General features: G+C 35.3%; 2 protein-coding genes and 1 pseudogene across 7 annotated transcripts; all 3 read left to right on the top strand.

The window, feature by feature from the left end:
• The first annotated feature begins 325 nt into the window (after positions 1-325).
• LOC113352885 lies at positions 326-10,771 on the top strand (annotated as a pseudogene).
• Positions 10,772-11,622: 851 nt separating this feature from the next.
• LOC113354569 (bidirectional sugar transporter SWEET1-like) lies at positions 11,623-15,690 on the top strand. Of its 5 annotated transcripts, none has more exons than XR_003361957.1 (7): positions 11,623-12,022; positions 13,623-13,712; positions 13,868-13,923; positions 14,040-14,076; positions 14,346-14,441; positions 14,852-14,950; positions 15,439-15,690. XR_003361957.1 is itself a non-coding variant. In XM_026597866.1 (7 exons), the coding sequence occupies exons 3-7, from the start codon at positions 13,890-13,892 to the stop codon at positions 14,856-14,858; spliced, it is 240 nt and encodes a 79-aa protein (XP_026453651.1). In that variant the 5' UTR covers positions 11,623-12,022; positions 13,623-13,712; positions 13,868-13,889; the 3' UTR covers positions 14,859-15,690. The 5 variants fall into 5 exon arrangements, 3 of the variants coding, with proteins under 3 accessions (XP_026453651.1, XP_026453649.1, XP_026453650.1); XM_026597866.1 differs by adding an exon at positions 14,635-14,700 and having other exon boundaries at positions 14,852-15,690; XM_026597864.1 differs by having other exon boundaries at positions 14,635-14,950.
• Positions 15,691-20,715: 5,025 nt separating this feature from the next.
• Positions 20,716-22,902, top strand: LOC113350564 (uncharacterized protein YfhR-like). Of its 2 annotated transcripts, none has more exons than XM_026594712.1 (7): positions 20,716-20,858; positions 21,118-21,230; positions 21,348-21,430; positions 21,542-21,663; positions 21,877-22,041; positions 22,233-22,302; positions 22,554-22,902. In XM_026594712.1, exons 1-7 carry the CDS (start codon positions 20,819-20,821, stop codon positions 22,753-22,755), a joined length of 795 nt encoding a protein of 264 aa, XP_026450497.1. In that variant the 5' UTR covers positions 20,716-20,818; the 3' UTR covers positions 22,756-22,902. The 2 variants fall into 2 exon arrangements, with proteins under 2 accessions (XP_026450497.1, XP_026450496.1); XM_026594711.1 differs by having other exon boundaries at positions 22,212-22,302.
• The last annotated feature ends 70 nt before the right edge of the window (positions 22,903-22,972 follow it).

Genomic DNA, 22,972 nt, shown 5'->3' with positions numbered 1-22,972 from the left:
TCAATCGATTGTGAATCCAACCTTTGGTTGCTGATTAAATTGATTGACACTTGGATATTGGTTTTTGATACCGTCCAAGTTATTTCTTATATTCAATCGGGCTAGAAAATTCCTATTTGTTTGATTGCGGATTGAATTTTTGAGAAATAAAGATATAACTCTTTGATATACTTTTCTTAAGATTGAGTCTGTCTGTCTTGTTGATTCTCTTGAAAGTATATTAGAGTTAGTCCATATAAATTGCTAAGCGAAATATTGGGTGTGGTTGTTAGACCCCCGCTTTTTCACCTCTGATACTTCAAACTCTCTAACATAAACACATTCTATGACTACAAGAGCAAAACATGGTATCTTTAAACCCAAAACTTTCATTCCCACCAAACATGTGTTACCTGCAGCTTTACTTTCAACATTTTCACCACCAGTTCCAACTTTTTTTACACAAGCCAATAAACTTCCTAAGTGGAGAAACTCTATGTTTGTTGAACGTGAAGCACTTCAACAAGCTAATACATGGACCAAGGTACCTCCTCGTGCGTCTCAGAAGTTTTTGGATGTAAATGGGTCTTCAGACTTAAATATAAACCAGATGGGACTATTGAAAAGTACAAATCCAGGTTAGTAGCTAAAGGATTTAACCATATGGAAGGATTGGACTACACAGAAACATTCAGTCTTGTTGTTAAGCCAACAACTATTAGGATAGTTATCTCTCTAGCAATTAACTTCAATTTGGATATAAAGCAAATAGATGTAAGCAATGCATTTATGCATGGTGACTTAATTACAAGAAGAAGTTTATATGATGCAGCCTCCTGGATTTCAAGACAAAGAACACCCAATTGTGTATGCAAATTACATAAGTTTCTTTATGGGCTCAAGCAGGCACGAAAGGTCTGGTATGTAAAATTGTTAAAGGTACTTGTTCAACTGGGTTTCAAACCATCCTTAGCCGATACTTCTCTTTTTGTTCAGAGAGTGGGTTCTCCTTGTCAACCTGGTAGCAAACTAACTGCAAAAGATGGTGAATTGCTTCAAAAATCCAACTGAGTATAGATCACTTTTGGGGGCTTTGCAATACCTTACTTGGTCTAGACCTGAAATCACTTACTCTGTAAATCACGTATGCCAATTTATGCACTCACATACTACTACTCACTTGTCAGAAGCAAAAAGAATACTCAGATATATCAAAGGGACTTTGGGTCATGACATATTGTTCAATAAAGGACTTACAACTATCTTTGGCTACATTGATGTTAATTGGGGAGGTGACCCAGATATTATAAGATCAACAAGTAGCTTTTGTATTCTTTGGCAACAATCCAATATTTTAGACTGCTAAAAAGAAACCAATTGTCTCTAGAAGCTCCACAGAAGCAGATTATAAGTGTTTGGCTTCCAAAGCTGCAGAATCTTATGGGTATGTCAGCTTCTCAAGGACCTGTACATTTTTCTGCCTACTTCTCCTCAACTACCATGTGATAATAAAATCTCAATATATCTTACTTAAAACCGTGTTCTCCACAACAGAATGAAACATCTAGCTATAGATTATCATTTTATCAGAGAATTAGTGCAGTCCAAATCTCTGAGGGTTTCTTATATCTCTACTGTTCAACAACTGACTGATATATTTACAAAGGGACTTGCAGGACCAAGGTTGGCTTTTCTGAAGAACAAACTGAAGGTGATTTCTCCTCTTCAGTTTGAGGGAGGCTAGTAGAACACGATTATCTACATAACAGTGTTGTTACACTCTATACACATTTTTAGTGTACTTACTGTTGTCAGTGTACGACTGACGTGTCTAGTTTGCATTGGTCAGGACAGTGTCCAGCCTGTCATGTGTTGTCTGGTTAGTTTCACATGTAGCCGTATAAAACTCTAATATGTTTCTCTTTTAATGAAAATCACTTTCTGTAATTCTACTAAAACTATCATCCCATAAGATATGATATTGCAACACCCACTTGTCTAAGCTTCCGTGAAGTTCTTTGACGAAACCAACTATGCAAAATAATCGATGATAACAATAACGCCCTAATGTTCCCACCCATGTAGTATCAACAGTCAATGTCGAACCTGTACAGAGTTACTTTTTGAGACAAAAAACATGCTCCATCAGAAGAAAAAAGATAAAAAAACATGGCAGTGCATTGCCATAATCAACCTCAGGCAATCTGGGCATCAGAGCTCAGGCATTGGAGCTAACTTGACATTACAAAATAAAATGTCAAGACAAAACAGACAAACTGAGAAGATATTTCTGCTATATAGAGGACCTTGATTTGGATGTTTGTTGTTTTGATTAGAATACAATAATAAAATCAATTTGCAAAAAGGACACCATGCAGAGCAAAGCAACGCAACCTACTAATAACCACCACCAGCCCTGACTGAGGTCACCGATTCGAACCCGCTCATGGACAGCTTAAAAGAGATAAAAAAAAACAACTGTTACAAACGTGTAATTAAGTTAATAATATCTAGGGTAAATCTTATTTATTACTGGGATGTCCTTGTGTCCAGCTCTATAAATAGAGGCTCTAATGTTTGTATATACTACTGATTAATAGAATTTCTCTCTCTCTTCTTCCCTCTATTTTGTGTCTCCTTTTCTATCTTCTCCTTTTACAAGACCTATCATGCACGTCGCTCTAATCACTGATTTCTTTAGTTTTGTTTATGTTATCCCCTTCATCGATTTGTCTTTATTAATAGGCAAAGCAAAGTTTTACAAGAGGAATAAACGTCTGGGTTTTATTTGTTGCGTGATCAATACATGCCTAATTTTTATTTCCCTTTTCAGTTTTATGACACGAATTATTTTATTCATAGAAAATCTAAACGTAATCCTATTCTTCCACTATTTGGAAGTGGTTGGATATTGAAAAGATTACATCTTTATTTATTTTATTTTCATTCATGAAGTTATGTATCCTTTTCTTTTTTTACTTATAAAATCATAGAAAGTGTTTGGGTACATATTCTCGTTTAATGACTATCTGAAGAAAACGATAATGAAGATGATTCTTTAGTATTTGTTACATGGATTGAGTGAACGTCCGAAAGCCTCTCTAGGTCCATCGGCCGGCAGTATTTTATATCTTCCGCCACTATGTTATATCTTCATAAACTCATATGTTTCGTGTGCAACCAGAGCTAAGGTAAGTTTCTACGGGCTTTTATGCTCGGTAATTTTTTTTCCAAGGTTATTGTCTAACAACTCCATATAAATTTGGTAATAAATTTGATTTTTTTTCCTCTGATTTTCCCTATTATAGAAAAAAAAGAAATCTGATAATAAATTTGATTTTTATTATAGAAAAAAAGATTCATCAAAAGATGGTATACGGTTTCTATTCCTTTAATGAAACTGTAATCACCAAATATTGGTGTCATCGCGATTTAGCTACCTTTACGGTAGTTAATCATATGCATGGTTGAAAAACCTACGGCCAATTAATTTTGGCATCTTCGTCTATTTGATGAAGATCATATGATTTATTTTATTTTTTTATCTGGTTTCTATCCCTTTACAAGAAACCATTTGTTTAACTACAAAGTGGATTGTCCTTATGCGATGACTAAAAGCGCAACATTTTATTTCTTTCTCCTTCAATATGATTTTCATGAATCGTAAAAACGAACTGGTATCTTTTTTTTCTCTATTGCTTATATGAGATGCCAAAATAGTTTGGTTCTTTCTACCAATACCGTCGGTTTCTATTTCCTATTGGAAACCATGGATTTTTCTAAATTCAATGACAAGTGATTTCTTTATCTTCTTAAAAAGAATCATATAAGCCAATTGGTGTGATTTTTCCCTATATATCCTAAAGGGATAAAGCAATTGCAAACACCAATTAAACGAGGAATTTTTGCGTTCGTGAGAGAAATTGAGCATTTCTTTTTTCTTTTCCTTATGGTAAATCTCCAAATTTTTTTTTTGAAATTGTTCCACTTGTAGTTGGAACACGGTAGGACACAAAATATCAATGGGTGCACCCGACTTGTTAGTCTATATCATTAGTCCTAGAAGTGACTAAATTGATCTTGATTTAATTTCTTTTGAAAAAGGAGTGTCCAAAATTCTCATTATGAATCATTATCTTGTTGTCCCTATAGGTTACAATTTTTTTTTTGGAAATATCTTTGCATATTTTATATGTTTTGGTTGTAACCAATAAAATCCATATTTGGTATTCAATTTATATCTTCAGTAGATTACAATTTTGGACAAATTTTTTTTATGGCTCATGGAGTCAATATCTACTGTTCAAACTGGTATTCTTAACATCCAGAATTTACTATGAGTATATGTCCTCGAATCAATCGGATAATACTTTACGAAATTTATTTTTCATTTTTATAAGATGAAAATATTTCCGCCATAATTAGGGGGAGACTATACACTACCAGGTGTTAATTAACTTGAATGTTATATCAGTTTCTCTCCCATCATGATCAAATTGAAAAAGGCTGCTATTGACTAGGCGTGAAGTATCACATTTGCTTTTACATAAGCGTTTGCATCTTTAAGAGGAAAATCCAGTCACATCTAGTAAAATAAGTAGTGTTCCATAATATGCTACTGGTAGTGCTCCATTTGAGTGTACCAAAAACACGATTCACATTCTCAATGTTATTATCTTCTCATTTGAAGAGGAGGAGATTATAATGCCCGTGGGCGCTGGTACTAGCAATCCTATGATTTTTTTTAAGATATGCATACACTTGAGAATTTTGTGGGGTCGTAATTAGTTAATATACTGTCGAATATTCATTTAAAGTAACTACTGAAATAAATAATGGTGGTTTTGAACCCCTCTGCAGAGAAAATCGACATATGTGATTGGTTGGCATATAATCCAAATTAGGTTGGATTAATTTCTCGATTGACACAACTTTTGGATCCGAAATATAACACTTTAAAAATGCCAAGCCTATTAATTACAGGCTAGTGTAGTCATAATGCATTATACGAGAAATTTTTCGTTGTAAAAACGACTTTAAGGGTTTCATTTTTGCTCAGACCCTAGGATTGTGATTTAATAAATTTTTGTTCTCTATGTATAATGCTTTTGGCGTGGTCATATTTCATTTACACAAAAATGTGACTGAGAACATATTCAAATTTGTAATCCTTAGAGGATTCAAATTATACAATATAACCTCTGTTTCAGAATATTTTTGGGACCATATAAAATTATTCTTATATGGAGTTTATTCTTATATAGAAGTAAATTTTACAAAGATTAAGCCAAATTCGGACCAGAATTTTTTATTCATTTATGGAGTTTATTCCCTTATAGAGTATTCTTTTATAGAGGTTTTACTGTATTCAGACAACCACCTTTCTCGATTGTGTTAGGTTTTAACAATCCTTTATGTGTTTTTAGAAAATTGGTCAAAACCAAAAATCCGGATTAGTTAGTTGATGATATCAACATTATAGGTCTCTTGAGGAGTCCTTAAAAACACATAAATCCACGCTTTAGCAGCATATATTCATTTTTTTTTCTTTTTTTCCTTAAATCTGTAGTTAGAATTATGCTAGCTTAAACTCTTCTTTGAGGTAGACTAGAGTTATTATTTTGATGCTTATTTTTTGAAAAACTCATATAGTTGGGTTAGCATCGATAAACACGTCAAAAGTTGTACTCTTTTCCCTTCGTTTCAGGTTCTGTCCCATGTAATTTTCATGAAAAGGTTTTAACAAGGCAACATCTTACCGACGTTAATATTTTTTGAAATGTTGATATTGTGCTCTTTTTCCTTCGTCCAAAAATTTTCCCATTGGGTTTTACTGGCAAGGTTTTAGTGAGGTAATTTAATTCAACTGATGGTCATCCAAGGGGGAGTTGTATAAATTTTGTTTGTTTAGTGGATGCCCACATTTGATTAAACCAAATCAACTTAATCATCTCCTGAGAATTTGGATTTACTTCTAAATATGATTTTTGTTCACGTATGATAAGGTATTCATATCTTGGCACTTTGTTGAAGAAACTACATCAACTATTTCTGGAAATCATCTCCAAGAAATCAGCAACCCAAGACACAAGTACTTAATTATTTGAAAGAAGCATGAAGACTCGAGAACACTACTATTAGAAGACTAACACAAAATAAGTCTTCATCAACTGGAAGATTTCTCACGAAATCATTACTATCTCTAGCATTCAAGAAATTCGTTCATCGAAATCGGGAAAGTGTCGACTCGAAGATTTGCAAGCCAGGATTTCACCGAAGTACTTATCAGGGGGAGCATCATAGTAAAAGGTATTTTACTGGGATATCACGTTGTAATCTTTTTCCTTCGTCAAGGTTTTGTCCCACTGGGGTTTCCTTGTCAAGGTTTTAATGAGGTAACATATGCATGTCCAGCTTCGTTATAAGTTTACTCACAATTGTACTCTTTTCCCTTCGATCAGGTTTTGTCCTTTTGGGGTTTCCTGACAAGGTTTTAACGAGGCAATTAACTTAAACACAATGTCATCCGGGGGAGTGTTATAAACGTGTAATTAAGTTAAGAATATCTAGAGTAAATCTTATTTATTACTGGAATGCCCTTGTGTCCAGCCCTATAAATAGAGGCTCTAATGTTTGTATATACTACTGATTAATAGATGATTAATGAAATTTCTCTCTCTCTTCTTTCCCTCTATTTTGTGTCTCCTTCTCTATCTCCTCCTTTTACAAGAACAATCATATTAAAAAACGAGTAAGGCCAAACATTAAATCGATTTAGTAACTCAATTCTGTCATGCCAGATGTTAAGTATTTTCTATTTTATTTCCTTAGTTTGTTGTGTTTCCTTTTTTGATAAGACTCTTGAAACTGTATAAATACATGCTGGAGAACTATTTTTGCTACCTAATCAATACAATTATTTTACAACAGGTATATACTTCCTCCGTCCCACTAATAAGTGATTAATTTTAGATTTTTTTCCACCATTAAGTGACCTATATCACTAAACAAGGTGATATTTCTAAAATTATCCTTTTAATTTATTATAAGAAATATGCATAATTTGATAGTCATGTTTATATTCGTTACGTAGGTGTTTTAAAATGCTTTTCAATGGTACGAAGATTGCGAACATCAGTGGTGTAGTTTGAGAGATAAATCATTTCAAATTTCACTATTTATTATCCATAAGGGTATAATTGTAAAAAATGCTTAAAAATACTTTTCTCCTTGCTTGCCTTAAAAATTGTGCAAATTTGAACTAGGTCACTTAATAGTGGGACGGAGGGAGTATATAGTTTATATATAGGGTTATATCAAAAGATTTTAGATGATTTTCTGGTATTAGTATCCCCATTACATCACCACTCTTCGTCATCATCTTTCTCTTAATGGCCGCTCAATCATCATCTGTTATTGTTGAGGAACAAACAGTTATTGTAAAGAACAAGTATGGTGAAAATCTTGTTGGCATCTTACACGAAACCGGTTCTACAAAAGTTGTCATCTTGTGCCATGGATTTCGATCACATAAGGTTTCAGGGATTAACACGAACTTAGCCGAGGCTTTAACAAGGCAAGAATTAGTGTATTCCGGTTTGATTTTTCTGGGACAGGGTATGTTCTTTCAATCTGACTTGCAGATACTTATTTATGTTCATGGTGATTATAATGAGTAGTTCAGCTAACCTTTCTATTGAATTTTTTTTTTTTGACACAGAAAGGGCAAATTATATTAAGAGACAAAGGTCACCAGAAGTGACAATTTCCAAAAGAAAAAACAAAAAGCTAGTAATTAGCAATTGCTGATCAATGACTCCCAATTACAAATAACAGTGCTTAAAGAGTATCCATCAAAAATCTTAAAAGGCATAGCCCAGTTAAAGAGGGTACACTTTATCGCAATAATAAGTTGATCAAAATTTCTCCTCCTTCCGCCATACAATCTGGCATTTCTTTCTTGCCAAATCGTCCACCAGACTGCAAATGGAAAAAAACCCATAATTTCTTCTTCATATTTCAACCTTTTTTATTAGGCCATTCCCATAGAAAAACTTTAACACTTTCCGCAAATACCCAATCATGATCAAAAGAAGATAAGAAATAGTTCCATACCCTTGTAGTTTCCGAACAATGAAGAAAAAAATGCATATTTGTCTCTGTTGCCACATTACAGAAACATCATATATCTGAATCTGCCTTTCCAGCCTTAACTAAATAATCCAAAGTGGGAGCACCTTTATAACAAAGGGTCCAAAGCAAAAAACAGACTTTCAAAGGAATTTTAGGATTCCCTCGATGTCTAAAGAGGTATAACAATTAGATACACTAAAATCTCCTCCAGCATCCCAAATTCTATCATCCTCTAAATCAGGGTTACTTAAGATGGAAGTAGGTTCACCAATTATCTGAAGTAAAGTAATAATGTCACCTAGTTCCGTCACATTCAGATTTTTACAGAAATCAAAATTCCAAGCATAGTCTGCAGATACACACTCCTTAATAGAAGCGTATTTGTTCCTAAAAAATTTATATAGAGAAGGAAAAGAGACTTGCAAAGTGTCTTGACCTATCAATCTATCATTCCAAAACAAAACATTACTACCATTATTCACTTGAAACTTAATGTTTTGCACGATATGACTCATGGATTTTAAAATTCCTTCCCATAGACTATGACCCACTGATTAAGAAGTATAATTAGGAAGAAAAGAGTTAGAGTTACCTCCAAATTTCTGATAAACAATCTTCCTCCAGAGAGAGTTCTTCTCAGCGCCATACCTCCGTATCCACTTACAATGCAAGGATTTATTGACCAACTTTACTTCTTAACACCAATTCCTCCTCTTTTCTTAGATAGGGTAGCCTTTGTCCAAGAAACCCATATAAAGTTTGTTGGGATCACCCATATAAAGTTTGTTGTAGCAGAAGAACCTCATATAAAGTTTCGCATAATTTTTTCAATCTCTTTCATAACAGAAACAGACATTTGAAACATAGAAAGATAATAAATTGGCAAGCTAGCCAAAACACTATTTACCAACAACAATCTTTGTCCTTTTGAAAGGTATTTTTTTCCAAGTAGAAAGTTTCTGCTGGATTCTTTGGATGATTATGTCCCAAATAGGCTTACTTTTGGATTTACTGCCCAACGGTATGCCTAAATAATTTATGGGTACCTTAGCATGATTGCAACCAAAAGAATCAGCACACATAACGCCATTATGATAAGAACCAATACCAACAATAGCGCTTTTTCGAAAATTAACTCTTAAGCCTGATACTAATTCAAAAGCAAAAAGAATATGTTTTAAATTAGTTACCTGCTCAATTGAGTCATCTAGAAAAACCACCAGGTTATCAGCGAACTGAAGATGATGAACAATAGTACCACCTGGAGCCACTTGAAAATCAGAGATAAGTCCACTTGCCGCAGCTTTTTTGAGCATCAAAGAGAGGATTTCATCCACCAAAATAAAGAGGAAAGGGGAGATGGGATCACCTTGACGAATCCCTTTTTGTGACCTGAACATAGAAGAAGCTTCGCCATTGATAAGTATGGAGAATCTCGCAAAAGAAACACACCACTTAATCCAACTCCTCCACACATGACCAAAACCACAGTAATCAAGCACCTTGTCAATACAACCCCAATTGACGTTATCAAAGGCTTTTTAAAAATCCACTTTGCACAAGATACCTGGTTTATCTTCTCTCTTTCTAGAATCAATAAGTTCCGCCGGTATTAAGATACCATCATTAATCTGTCTATCATGCACAAAAGCCCTTGATATTTAGAAATTAAAGAAGGCATAACCAATTTGTATTGAATTTGTTGTACAATTTTTAGGGGAAGTGAAGGTACACAACATGATGAATACATCAAGGAGGCTGATGATTTGCGTTCGATAGTTCTACACTTTTTTGGAATGAAGCGTGTCGTAGGTGCGCTTGTTGGGCATAGTAAAGGCAAGTGCTTTTCTTTGCTTATGTACAAGTTATTACACCATAACCATTTCGAAGTCAGGGGATGTTATCAGATGTAATGTGGTTTACATATTTACATAATGTTCATCGATCTATAGTTGAACATTATCTAATTCCGTCTTCCAGATTGCTATATGTTCCCGCTTCTTCGAAATATTGTTACTGAATGAGCTTTTCACAGGAGGAGATGTGGTGCTCATATATGCTTCAAAGTATCATGATGTACAAACAGTCGTAAATGTGTCCGGACGCTATGATTTGAAGGCATTGCAGAACGCTTGGGTAAAGATTATATGGAAAGAATTGAGAAAGATGGATTTATTGATGTAAAAGGCAAAGATGGTAATTCCCAGCGTCTGCCGCTGGTTTCGAATTTTCATAGTCCATACATGATTAGAATATGTCAGTCCCATCAATTTTTTATCTTTCGATTTTTGGATTTGTGCACTGATATCAAATAAGGTGTGATCTGATTATATCTATTGCAGGAAATTTCCAGTATCGCCTGATGAAAGAGAGTTTGATGGAACGCCGCGCTATTGATATGGGTGCATTATGCTTGTCAATTGGAAAAGATTGCAGGTGGATGTACGCTCTATCTTAAAATCATGCACATGTATTCTGCATTTTTCATGTTAGTATGAGTCAATAGATATGCAATTGAATTTCTTTTTTCTGGACAATGAAAGTGCTTAACTTTCATGCAAATTTGTGTAGGGTGTTGATTGTTCACGGTTATGCGGATAAAATAGTACCAGTTGCAGATGCGCACGAGTTTGCCAAAGTCATAGCAAATCACAAATAGCACATAATTAAAAGGGCTGATCATGGTTACAATAAACATAAACATCTATCTGAATAGTGGAGGTAGTGGTGGACTATATCAATGAATCTTTTCAGGCAAACACCATCACCTTTGCGGACAATTAGCGCCTCTCCTAATAAGCTTTTCATTATAGGAGGTCTTGTGCTTATATTCTATGAATTTTCTTGATGTACTACCGCCGCTAGATCTTTTCCATGTAATAATACATTTTTGTATCCGAGTACTAGATTCTTAATGAGTGGGAATCACCTTTATACAATGAATATATAAATAAATAAATAATGCGAACAAATTTCCATAGATGCTAAAAGAAAATAATATTTATCAAGTGGAAGAGGGACTTTTCCAGATTGCAGAACCAATAACACAACAATCCCCTGCAACTTCAAGAGTTCAGTCTCCTTAATTCTGCACTCCCTCAACGCCAATCGGATGAACATATCAAGGATGGCTGATTCATCTTCTTCCATGAAAGAACAAAACTCAGGTAATCAGTTTTGAGCACGCGAGAACCCAATAACGTTCACCTTCGCAAATACATAGAAAGTGATGCACCCTTTTCGAGCTATCTCGCACCCGTTCAAACCGCGCACGAGCTTTCTGTTAACTTCTCCTAATGGAATTTCCGACGGCCATAAGCGATCCACGGATAACTTCATATTTTCTGATTCAAAAACAAATACAACAGCTTTGGAGTTTTTTGTGCCAAGGCCTAATGTAAGAGTGTCACTACAAAAAAGAAGGCTTCTAGGGATAGCCATTGCTCAACAAAACATCCCTAAAAAATTGTAGTTGGGACGTACCCCTCTAACCGTCCCTAGTGATGTGTTTTTGGGACGGTGGGTACAAAACGTCCCAATAATTTTTTATTAGCCGTCCCTAGTAGTGTGTTTTTGGGACGGTGGGCACGAAACATCCCAATAATTTTCTTAGCCGTCTCTAGTATTATGTCGTCGGTAAGTTAGCTATTTTGCTCCCCACATCAGTGAAACATAGCCCCACTTTTTAATCGAAGTAAAGAGACAGAAAAGGAATGCGTAGTTTCCTCCTCCCAGATCTGTAACCAAATCATCTTCTTCCTCGAATCCTCTTCTGCTCATAAGCACACTGAGAAGAATGTGTTTTTGCAAACCCTAAATTAAAGAGAAACTGCTTATGTGAAATCTTCAATTTCTTCTCCGTCTCCGCTAACTCGTTCAAATCCAGCAGGTTTTCATCGTGCAACTTAGGGTAAGAATTTCTTTCTAAATCCCTTTGAATTTTTCCAGTTTGCTGTTTGAAATGAACAATTGAAGGTTTATGTCGGGAAAATCAAATTAATTTGCTCGATTTTGAGGTGAAATTTGTTATTTCTCCGGTTCAATTAGAGAATACTATTGATTGAGTTTGATAATTTTGAGTTGATATAATTTTGTATTACATGATTAAGGGCACATGCATGCTAGATGTGAAGCTCATACTTGGTTGAATGGATTATTTGTTTACTTGCTTACATTAGTCAATTTGTTTACCCTTATTAGACTGGGAACTTGTGATTTTGTTTACTTGCTTACATTAGTCAATTTGTTTACCGCTTATTAGACTGGGAACTTGTGGTTTTGTTTACCCTTATAAACTGAGAACTTGTGGTAGCATGTACATCACCTGTTTGTTTACTTGGTACAATGTGTGCTTATGTTCAAATTTTAGCAGACCTGCAAATATTTTTGGTATTTCGTTCACTTATTCATGGTTAGTTCTTTTGTTACTCCTTTTGAATTTTTTCAAAATATGGCAATTGTTCACTGTGCCATATCTACACAAACCTTCTACTCAATGTGAATTCATAAGTAAATAATTTACTCCCCCACCTACTGAATGTGACTAAAGAATGTAAAACAAAATTCTTCTCTCAATTTCACTCCATCCAAATATTCGTTCACATTGCCATATAGTATAAGTAATGATCTTTGCCTTTAATTTGTGATCCTAACATGGGAACGAAATAATTGGTAATTACTGCTTTGTAGCGCCACAAGCAAACCCCACTTGGATATTTTGATGCTGATAAAATCAAATCAAGATGCATAGGAACATGTTAGCAATAATGACCTTTTTGTAGATTCGTAATACCAATTATTTATTTACTGATATTAATTATTACTTAACTTACTAAGTATCTGTTCAGTGAGGAAAAGGAAAAGAGAAAACCTTAATCTTTATTATCCTACACTTTTAAATTGTTGCATCCATATCTAAACACCAGGTGCCGGTGAATCACATATTACGATCAATTGTTGCATTCCGTTATTGCTCTTTATAGTCATTGAGATGGGACCTTTCTTCTGATGGTTCCACAGTTTCCTCGCCACCAGTTCTAACGTCCTGTACTTAAGTTTCTGACATGTCATTTTTTTAAATCCTATATATGATATGAATGCGTGTTAAGCCAGGTGCATATTGCTGGTATTGGCAATTAGGTTCATATAATCGCAGGATCATTCGCTAACTTGCGTGCTCATAATCATCGATCGCTAGTAACTTACTATCACCAAGTAATCCATTACTAATTTGGGTATGTTTTACGTTTTTGGGTATGGACATTATCCCAAATGTAAAGGTAAATTTACACCCAATAGAAATAATATTGTTTTCATTACCTGGAGATGCACTTTAGGAATCGAAGGAGAAATAATATCCCCATTGCTCTTTCCTGGGAGATAGAAGTCATAGTCATGTACTTCTGCAACTGTCTATTTATCCATGTTCTTATTATCCCTTTCATCATTTACCCACTAGTGCAAGGCTCACAGTAATCATCATTTGTTATTATTGTTTTGTTTTGAAACAGAAGTCGGCGGCGAAGATTAAAAAAAATTGGTCCAAACAAATAGTTCAACAAGCTTGTGGCTCCAAGCCACATATGGGATATGCAAAAGAGGTAAAGCTCTTCAGTTTGATCTTGAGAGTAAAAATTTTCTTGAAAGTTTCTCGTTTCTTTCTTTACAGAGTGTGTTTCTTGATGGTTTTACTTACTTCTTCAATTTCGTTTCTTCATCTTCTTCATCATCATCTTTCTCAATTAAACAAGAGCAGGAAGATTAATCATTAATCAATTATGAATATCCTCCGTTTCGTCTTTGGAATCTATGGTAGGTTTATAAAAATTCAATCATTAGCTAAATTGCTTCCTTCTTTTTGTTATTTGTGTATGTGGTTTTCTTTGTTGATTTCGTTAATTTTGGAGTATGATGTCTCTCTGAAACAGGGAATGCAACTGCTCTGTTTCTCTTCTTGTCTCCACTGTAAGTTATCTCTCTCCCTATGTTCTTTTGATCTTGTCCATTAAAGGGCTGAGAAATTTCATTAAGGTCTTAGAGAATTTAGACATTAATGTCTTCTTTCGGATTCTAAAAACAAATTTTGGGTTAATTACTTTTCATGTTTGCTTAATTAGGTTTCTTGAATTATCATATTTCTTGTTTTACAGACACCAATGGTGATCGTCAATTCCTCTTAGTAATTTATTTTGACCAATAATTTCAATCTATTTCTATTTCTTCATAACTTGCAGAGTGACATTCCGTAGAATCAGAAAAACCAAAGGGAATCGACAATTCTCTGGTGTTCCTTACATCATGACCTTGCTCAATTTCCTTCTCTCTGGATGGTATAACTCTCTCTACCTCTCTATCTCTCTATAACATGATTGTTGTGCGCGATTCCATTTCAGAATGAATGGAATAAAGAATAGTATAGGTATAACAATTCTTTGTAACATGAGAATATGCGATTCAAAAATGAGACTGCTAGTAGTATGTTGAGCTCCCGTATACTTTTTTTCCTTGTTATGCCTTCATTAGGATAACTTCTGGGAGATGGGCAATACTGGTCCTTGTGGTGGAACCTGCACAGACTCATTTTGATAGGTTTGGTAACCAAGATTCTGCTTCGTTGTTCAAAAATGATGACCCAACATGCATTGAGATCTGGAATCTTGTTATTCATGTAAAAACTTCGCATATGGAAAATGTTTTTCTTAGTAGTTCATTTGCAATCACTTCATTGTTGTTCAAACAGAGTGTAAAGTATAGATGGTGGTTATTGGTAGCGCAAATATGGGAAATAAGTGCTAAAGTTGCAGTACTGCTACCAAACCGAAACAATGAAGGACTCGAGGTATCTTACCAAACTTATATCCAACTCGTTTGATTACTTGGTTAAGTGATAGTAAATGTGGCAGCATACTGGGAGCTCGATGGAAATTTTGGTGCCATGTGCCAACGGTATGGGCATTATCCCAAATGTTCTAATTGGGGTGAGTTAGAACTCCTCCAAAGGCATAACACAAACTAGAAATGCAAACCCATAAACTGAGTATTTATTCCTCCATCCCTGTCCCATTACTATTTACTGTTATGCCCTATTTGGTTTGGTCATTTTCTCGTAACCATGAACTGAGTATGTAAGTTAAGATGCCATTTGTTTAGTTATTTTCAGTAAAAAACGATTTGAGCCAACCTGAGATGCTGATAATTTGGTTCTAGGAATTCTTTTATTCGAATTTCACTCTACAGTGAGGCACCCTTATCTAGGTTAGATACTTCGGTTTCGTTCTCCGTGTACATCGATCGATGAAATCCTATACTAACTTTGGTTTGCTGCAGAATTTCGACGATGATAACAGGTCGTTCTGGAGAAGAAGCAATCAAATACATTCCCAATGTAGATGGTGCACCATTTATGTCCATGTTATATAAAACTTTGGTAGTCTGAGAACATCACCTTTTGATTGTTTTTGCAGAGTTAATTTTTTTTTGTTGTACGAGATTTGTTGTTGTAAATGACTGGATCATTTTTGTGAACCTGATTTCATGAATGAGAATGTCTTTTGGCGCAATGTTATGTGAATGAATGTTTAAAAGGGTAAAGGGAAAGGCATCCTGCCAAAGAAACTCAAAAAGTGTATTTCTAAATTTTACAACGCTTTTAAGGCGTTACAATTTAGTAATTATCTTACCGTTGGAATTTGATTCTAGGGACGGTTATGAAAAACATTTGGGACGGATGCTATAACCGACCCTAGAGAAACTATCCGTCCCTAGAAGTATTAGTGACGGCTAATCATAACCGTCCCTAATAGGAAAAGCCGTCCCTAGTAGCATTAGTGACGGTGGATCTAGGGACGATACGACAACCGTCCCTAATACCTTCTTGGGACGTCTTTAGGCCTTTTGGGACGTTTCTTGACCGTCCCAAGAGGCCTTCTATTTTGTTATGTGCCACGCGTGGTGATTTTGGTATTTGCTCTTAAAATGGAATTATGATAGATAAGGAAAAGATTGGATTTGTATACTTGTTTTGGTTTGATGATAAAACAATCCAAGACTTTCCAACTTTAAGAAAAAGGTGAAATGGTAATCAATAAGGACAAGCTTATTGAGTACCATTAAAACAATCCAAGAGAAAGGATTATCAAGTCCTTATTGAGTACCATTTCCTTATTGAGTACCATTTCACTTTTCTTGTTTTATTTCAGCTTTGGAATTATTATGAATAAGAAAATCCAAGAAAAAAGTGAAATGATACTCAATAAGGACTTGATAATCCAAAACGAAATAAGCTTTTCTTGATTGAATTATGGAAACCGCCTTTAGTGTAAATAAAAGATAGAAATTGACTGAATTATGTAAACCGCCTTTGGTTGCGGCGCTAGATGATAAAATTAAGAAACCAATCCGAGTTCTAGAAGTAGTCTTATATTTGGGTTCTGAGACTTCTATATAAATATAAAGGGATTGAGTTGATTGAATAGAGCGGTAGCTTAGTTAAAGATTTTGATTTAACAATTATCATGGCTGGGGAGGAGTTCAATGTTGCACGTAAACACGATAGAAGTTGTGATCAATATGAAGTAACAAAAGTTATGAAACGCCATAAAAAGAATACACAAACTGATTATGGAGAAAGTGTTGAACAAGAAGAGGAAGATATTCATAGAATTAAGGAGGAAAGTAGAAATATAAGGCAATCAATTTTATAAAAATATAACAAACTAAAGTTACCACAAATACAAGAACAAAAGGCTTCTCTCCCTATCGAAATGCTACTGGGACGACACTCTTCTCTAGGTAGTAATGATATTCTCGCTAGTGGTATTGATGGTGACTGTAGGAGTAAAATATCGCACACGTTAGTAATCAAGCGAAGTAAGGAATATAACCTAAGCGAAGAGCATCGCACACAACAAAGTTTAGATGACGCACCATATGATGTCAGCAAAGTCATGCGTAAAGTGTAAAGAACTGTGCGAAGAGGTACGCTATGCTAAGATGAGCGATTGTATATGAGCGAATGTGTCGCATAGTGATCCCGAAAATAATGGGTTTCTTAGCTGTCATCCACTATGTAAAATCCTATATAAAGGAGAGAGGTCATTACTTGTAGAGTTCTAAGAGCAGTCTTGATCAAGAAATAGAGAGAGAAAGTAAATCTAGGTTTCAAGTAAGATTGTTGTAATACTTGAATCTATCTTGTAAACATTCCTAACACTCAATTACTCAAATAAGAATTCATATGATTACTTAGTAATTGATTAGTTAGTGGAGTGTAGTTGTAAGAAAACCTACAACTACATTTTTAGCGCCAGAAACAGCTCTGGATGATAATTCCTGGTAGTATATCATAGATTTTAAGAAAAAAAGTGAGATCTAAAAATGTAAGGATTGAATCTGTTGTTGAAGGAATGACAACTAGAAGAAGTAACAGAATTTTTGAATGAAGACGAATTACAAATCTTGAGCAAGAACAAGAAAGAGTGGATGAACATCAAAGAACAGAAATTCCAATTGGATCTCAGCGAGAACAAGGACAAAATAATGATATAGATTATGATAGAGTGAGTGTCCATACTGCAATGACGGATTCTACAGACGAAGGACAGAGAATTGAGAACGAAGGACCAATTACAGCGAGTGAAGGTAATATGACGATTGCAGAGCTTAGGAAAAGATTACTAATTGAAAGAAAGAGAGAAGAAGAAGAGCGTGCGAATCTAATCCGTCAAAATGATGATTTACGAGAAGAGAATCTTAGACTACAAGAACAAAGGTCAAGGAGTGCCACACGCTCAAGGTCAAGATCAAGTAGAAGTTCTTCCTGACAGAGTCAATCTAATCGAGGAAATGATAGGTGAAGGAAACACTTGGAAGTCATTGAAGAAAATTCGCAAGAAGATGAAAATTTGGAAGATCAAAGGGAAAGGAGACGTATATTTGGCTTAGCAACTAATCGGTATGAACACCCACGTGAACTTCTTCGTCGTGCACATACTAATTTTGAAAGGGAAGAAGAGGATCCAAGGCAAGGACATATGATATTACATGGCAGAGAAATATTAAGAGACGAATATGAGCGCGAACGAGAGATTGCTCGTGCGAGAGATAGACAGAGAAGAAGGGAATAATTAGAAGAAGGAGAATTACAAAGCGAATTGCGTCAAATTGATTATGATAATCGAGTTAGGAAACACGAGTGTCATCGCATAGATGATACATAACAAGGTCGAGTTACCCCACAAGAAAGAGAAATATCAAGACATCGATATAATCGCATAGGCAATGAAGAAAGACAGGATAGAGTACAAATTGACGCAAATACTGAAAGGCGTAGGCGGAGAAGAGAAGAAGCTGAACAACAGGAGATACAAGAAGCAATACGCCAAAAAAATCATGAAAAAAGATAGATAAAAGCATGATTAAAAAGACCCATGCGAGAGGATTTGGATCAATCATTAAGCAAAGAAATTCTTAAGGAGATGGCAGAGTTAAGAGAAATGATGACTACAAAAAGAAATGATGGAAGAAGACAACTAGAGGCAGCAGTGGAGGAAGCTGGAAAAACTCCATTTACAAAGGAAATTCAGAGAGCACTCATACCTTCTAAGTGCAGTTTACCGGCATTTACAAGTATATTTGATGGAAGTGCATGTGCGATACAACATGTGAAAGCTTATACAAGATCTTTATTACAATGGGAAAATAATGATGCCGTAATGTGCAAATATTTTGCTGCAAGTTTAGCAGGTGAAGCTTTGAAGTGGTTTGAAGGACTACCTGTAGAATCCATTGGTTCGTTTCATCACTTACAAAATGTCTTCTTGGGGGAGTACATAAGTAATAATCTATCCAAACCAAGGATTGAGACAGCATTCAGACTTCACAGAAGAACAAATGAGAGTTTGCGTCATCTAACAACACGTTGGAGAACCATGTGTAGTGAAATGGGAAGACGGGTGGATGAGCGACATCTTATTCTTGCATTCATTAATGTTCTCTTTGCAACAGATCTATTATATACCCAAATCTTCAGAATAAAGGATGCAATAACAATCGGAGCTGCGCGAATTTCAAGAAGAATACATAGCACTTGAGGAAAAGCAAAGAGATATGGAGTCTTATCAGGTTGCAATATCTGATTCAAAAGGTGGAAATACAAGTTTACTTCCGAGACTGACAAATGTTGTTGCGAGTACATCGCAGGGAAATTAGGGAAGGAATAATGCAGAGATGGAACAAAAATTAGTGGCTATGGGCAGTGCAGATCAGGCGGAGTTTGATAAAGAGTACAGAGATAAGCAACTTCAAAATCGTGGAGGTACTGATACAGTTCAACCAGGAAGTTCTGCAGGACAACAAACACATTATAAAAAGAAAACTGGAAGAATAGTGTGGGAACAAATAAATTTGCCAAAGTTGAATACTATGGCAGATAAAGTATGGGAAGCTTCTCTCTAATGGATGATATTCCAGAACCACATAATGTAGGCGAAGAGCCACTGCCAAGGAGGAGGAGTAAATAATTTTGTGTCTATCATAGATTCCATGGTCACACAACAAGCAACTGTAGAAATGTGAGGAAGATTATATTGCGAATGCCTGAGCAAGAAAAGTTGGACCATTTCTTACTAAAACAACCAAGGAATTTACCACCACCACCACCTCAAGGAAATACATATGCAAAGGAGAAGGACAGAAATACATTTGTTATTGAGGTGGGCGCGAAGGCAAAGAATTTATATTGTAACTCGATTATACACTCGTTCAAAAACATAGAAGATTTTTATGATAATGTCTTAAGTCCAGTATATGCAAGAGATGCTAAAGGAAGGGAAATTCTTAACCTGGCAAAAATATCACCCTTGAAAGAATGACAAAAGCAGAAGATCTCGTTCAACGCAGATGAAACACCAAGAGGAGGAGAACTACATGAATGTCCATTGGTGGTGCGATTGGGAATTAATCCAAATCCATTGGAAGAAGATGAGGAAGAAAACGAGAAAAACACCTGGGTGATAAATAGGATACTTGTAGATACTGGAAGTTCTGTAGATATTATGTTTTATCATACATATAAAACCATGGATGGAAGAGACGATGAGTTAATCCCTTCGACATACAAAATCTATGGCTTTAATGGTTATGCGAATAAACCTAAAGGGGAAGTGACTACGCGAATTCTTCTACAAAATTTACCTACAGATATCACATTCTGCGTAGTAGATGTTGAGTCGCCGTATAATGCTCTCATTGGAAGACCATGGTTGCATGGTATATTAGCTGTTGCATCAACATTTCATCAATGCATCAAGTTTCCTTTACCTCAGGGTGTTGGCATTATAAGAGAAGTCTTGATCAAGAAATAGAGAGAGAAAGTAATCTAGGTTTCAAGTAAGATTGTTGTAATACTTGAATCTATCTTGTAAACATTCCTAACACTCAATTAATCAAATAAAAATTCATAATGATTACTTAGTAATTGAATTAGTCAGTGAGAATAACATTTACAATGCATATATATATATATAAATAAATAAATAAATAGTGGGAACAATTTTCCAATGATGCTAGAAGAAAAGAATATTTATCAAGTGGAAGTGGGACTTTTCAAGATTACAGAACCAATAACCAAACGGTTCCCATCAATTTCAAGAGTTCAGTCTCCTTCATCCTGCACTCCCTCAACGCCAATTGGATCAACATATCAAGGATGGCTGATTCATCTTCTTCCGTGAAAGAACAAAACTCAGGTAATCAGTGCTGAGTACAAGATTCTTTTGTTAATGATCTAATTTTCTTTACCATAACTCTTTGAATTTATAATATTAATCGTTTCCGTAAATTAAATAGTCTCACAAAATTAGACTAAAGGTTTCGTTTCTTTTCTTGAATTGGGTTGATAAAATGGCATATAAGAATGTAAGATTAATACAACATATATCCGAAGCTCATTCATGTAGTCTGATTTTGATTTTTATCCTCCAAATGATTTTAATTTCGATTTATTAGTGATTGAGCGAGTTATCATCAAGAACAAGTATGGTGAAAAGCTTGTGGGCGTGCTATACGAAACGAGTTCAAAAGAAATTATCATCCTATGCCATGGATCTGCAGCCAAAAAGGTAATAAACTTCTCTACTGTTTTTGTCTCTTAACATGGTAGTTGTAAACTACTTCATAGTTGCTCTCTCGGGTCTCTATGTCCGGTTAAGTAGGTATCTACCATTTTTGTTATACAGGAATGTCCGGTTAATTTTAACCTCACGGATGCTTTAACAAAAAAAGGAATCAGTGTTTTCTGCTTTGACTTCTCAGGGAACGGGTATACATTTTAAACTTTATATTTCAGTACATCCATCTAAAAGTATGTCAAGAAATTTCTTTGATCGACTGATAGAATTTTAAACTTAATTATACTTTTTTTTTCTTTTAGGGAAAGTGAAGGGACGTTTGAGTATGGTAATTACAATAAAGAGGCTGATGATTTGCATTCTGTAGTCAAGTATTTCTCAGGGTTGCAACGGGTAATTGGTGGAATCCTTGGTCACAGTAAAGGTAATCTGATCACTATATATGCTACCTATAATGTTAGGAGCTTCTTAGATTCTGCTGGTTGACGCTGAATGATTTCGCCTCTCCTCATTAGCGTATGTAACTGCTAAAGTTTGTGTTGGTTTTTTAGGATGTTTGATGATCATGGAGATACTAAACATTTTTTGCTTTCTCTAAAGCTTTGGTCCATAACTGATGAATAAAGGATTCTCACAGGAGGAGATTCAGTGCTCGTGTATGCTTCTAGGTATCATGATGTAGCAACAGTTGTGACTGTTTGTGGACGCTTTAAAGTGGAAAGAGGAACTGAGGACGTGTTGGGTAAAGACTATATGGAAAGAATCAAGGCAAATGGGTTTTTGGATTTTGAAGGCGATGAAGGTAACTTGAATTACTATATCACAAGGTGACCTTGAGTAATACCAGGATAATAAATTTTTACTAAGGGATGTGGTGGTATGCATACCCCAATTCCACCCTTAAGCTTTATCGACTCTTTTGTTATGTTGCTTAAATTAGTTGCATGTGTGATGAAGTTGATTGACCTGTAGGAGTTATATACCGTGTGACAGAGGAGAGTTTAATGGAACGCCTTGCTACTGATATGCATGCCATATGCCTCTCAATTCCAACGGACTGCAGGTTGGTCTTGTCTTCATGTGTTCTTCTGTGCAGGGACGGACCCAAGAACTCTTAATTATTTTTTTTGTCCGGGCTAATAGCCTTGTCGAGCATAACATTTCAAATTTTTAGGATTTTGGGCTGTGACGGCTACCTGGGCTAAAGCCCAGGTTAGCCCAGCTATAGGTCCGTCAGTGCTTCTGTGGTATCTTACTTGTTCTTGATTTTACGGACATTTAACTTGATAACTTAATTTAATTTCTACTAAACAGGGTGTTAACTGTTCATGGATCTGCTGATAAATGTATACCTGTGGAAGAGGCATTTGAGTTTGCTAAAGTCATACCCAATCACAAGTTGCATATTATTGAAGGCGCCGATCATGGTTACAGTAATCATCAATCTGAGCTAGTTGAGGTGGTGATGGACTTCATAGTGGACTGTCTCGGAGGACCAGCTTCAACCTTCATATAGAGTATGTTGGCTAACATCTAAAAGTTATTGCTAATAAAACTCAGTGCCTTAAACTATTTCATAAAATTGTACCTTCGCTATTAAGCGTTTGCTAAAATGTAATATCCAGAGGAACTGTTTACAGCTCCCTTCACTTCAAAGTTAAAACACATCTCAATGTTTAGTAAAAGTGGTTCATTAATCGGGTTAACCGAATTGAAATATTGCATAATACTCT

Source organism: Papaver somniferum, chromosome 2, assembly GCF_003573695.1.
Source record: "Papaver somniferum cultivar HN1 chromosome 2, ASM357369v1, whole genome shotgun sequence".
Lineage (NCBI taxonomy): Eukaryota > Viridiplantae > Streptophyta > Magnoliopsida > Ranunculales > Papaveraceae > Papaver > Papaver somniferum.
Note: the sequence above shows the minus strand (reverse complement) of the source record. Positions and strands in the feature narration are given on the sequence as shown.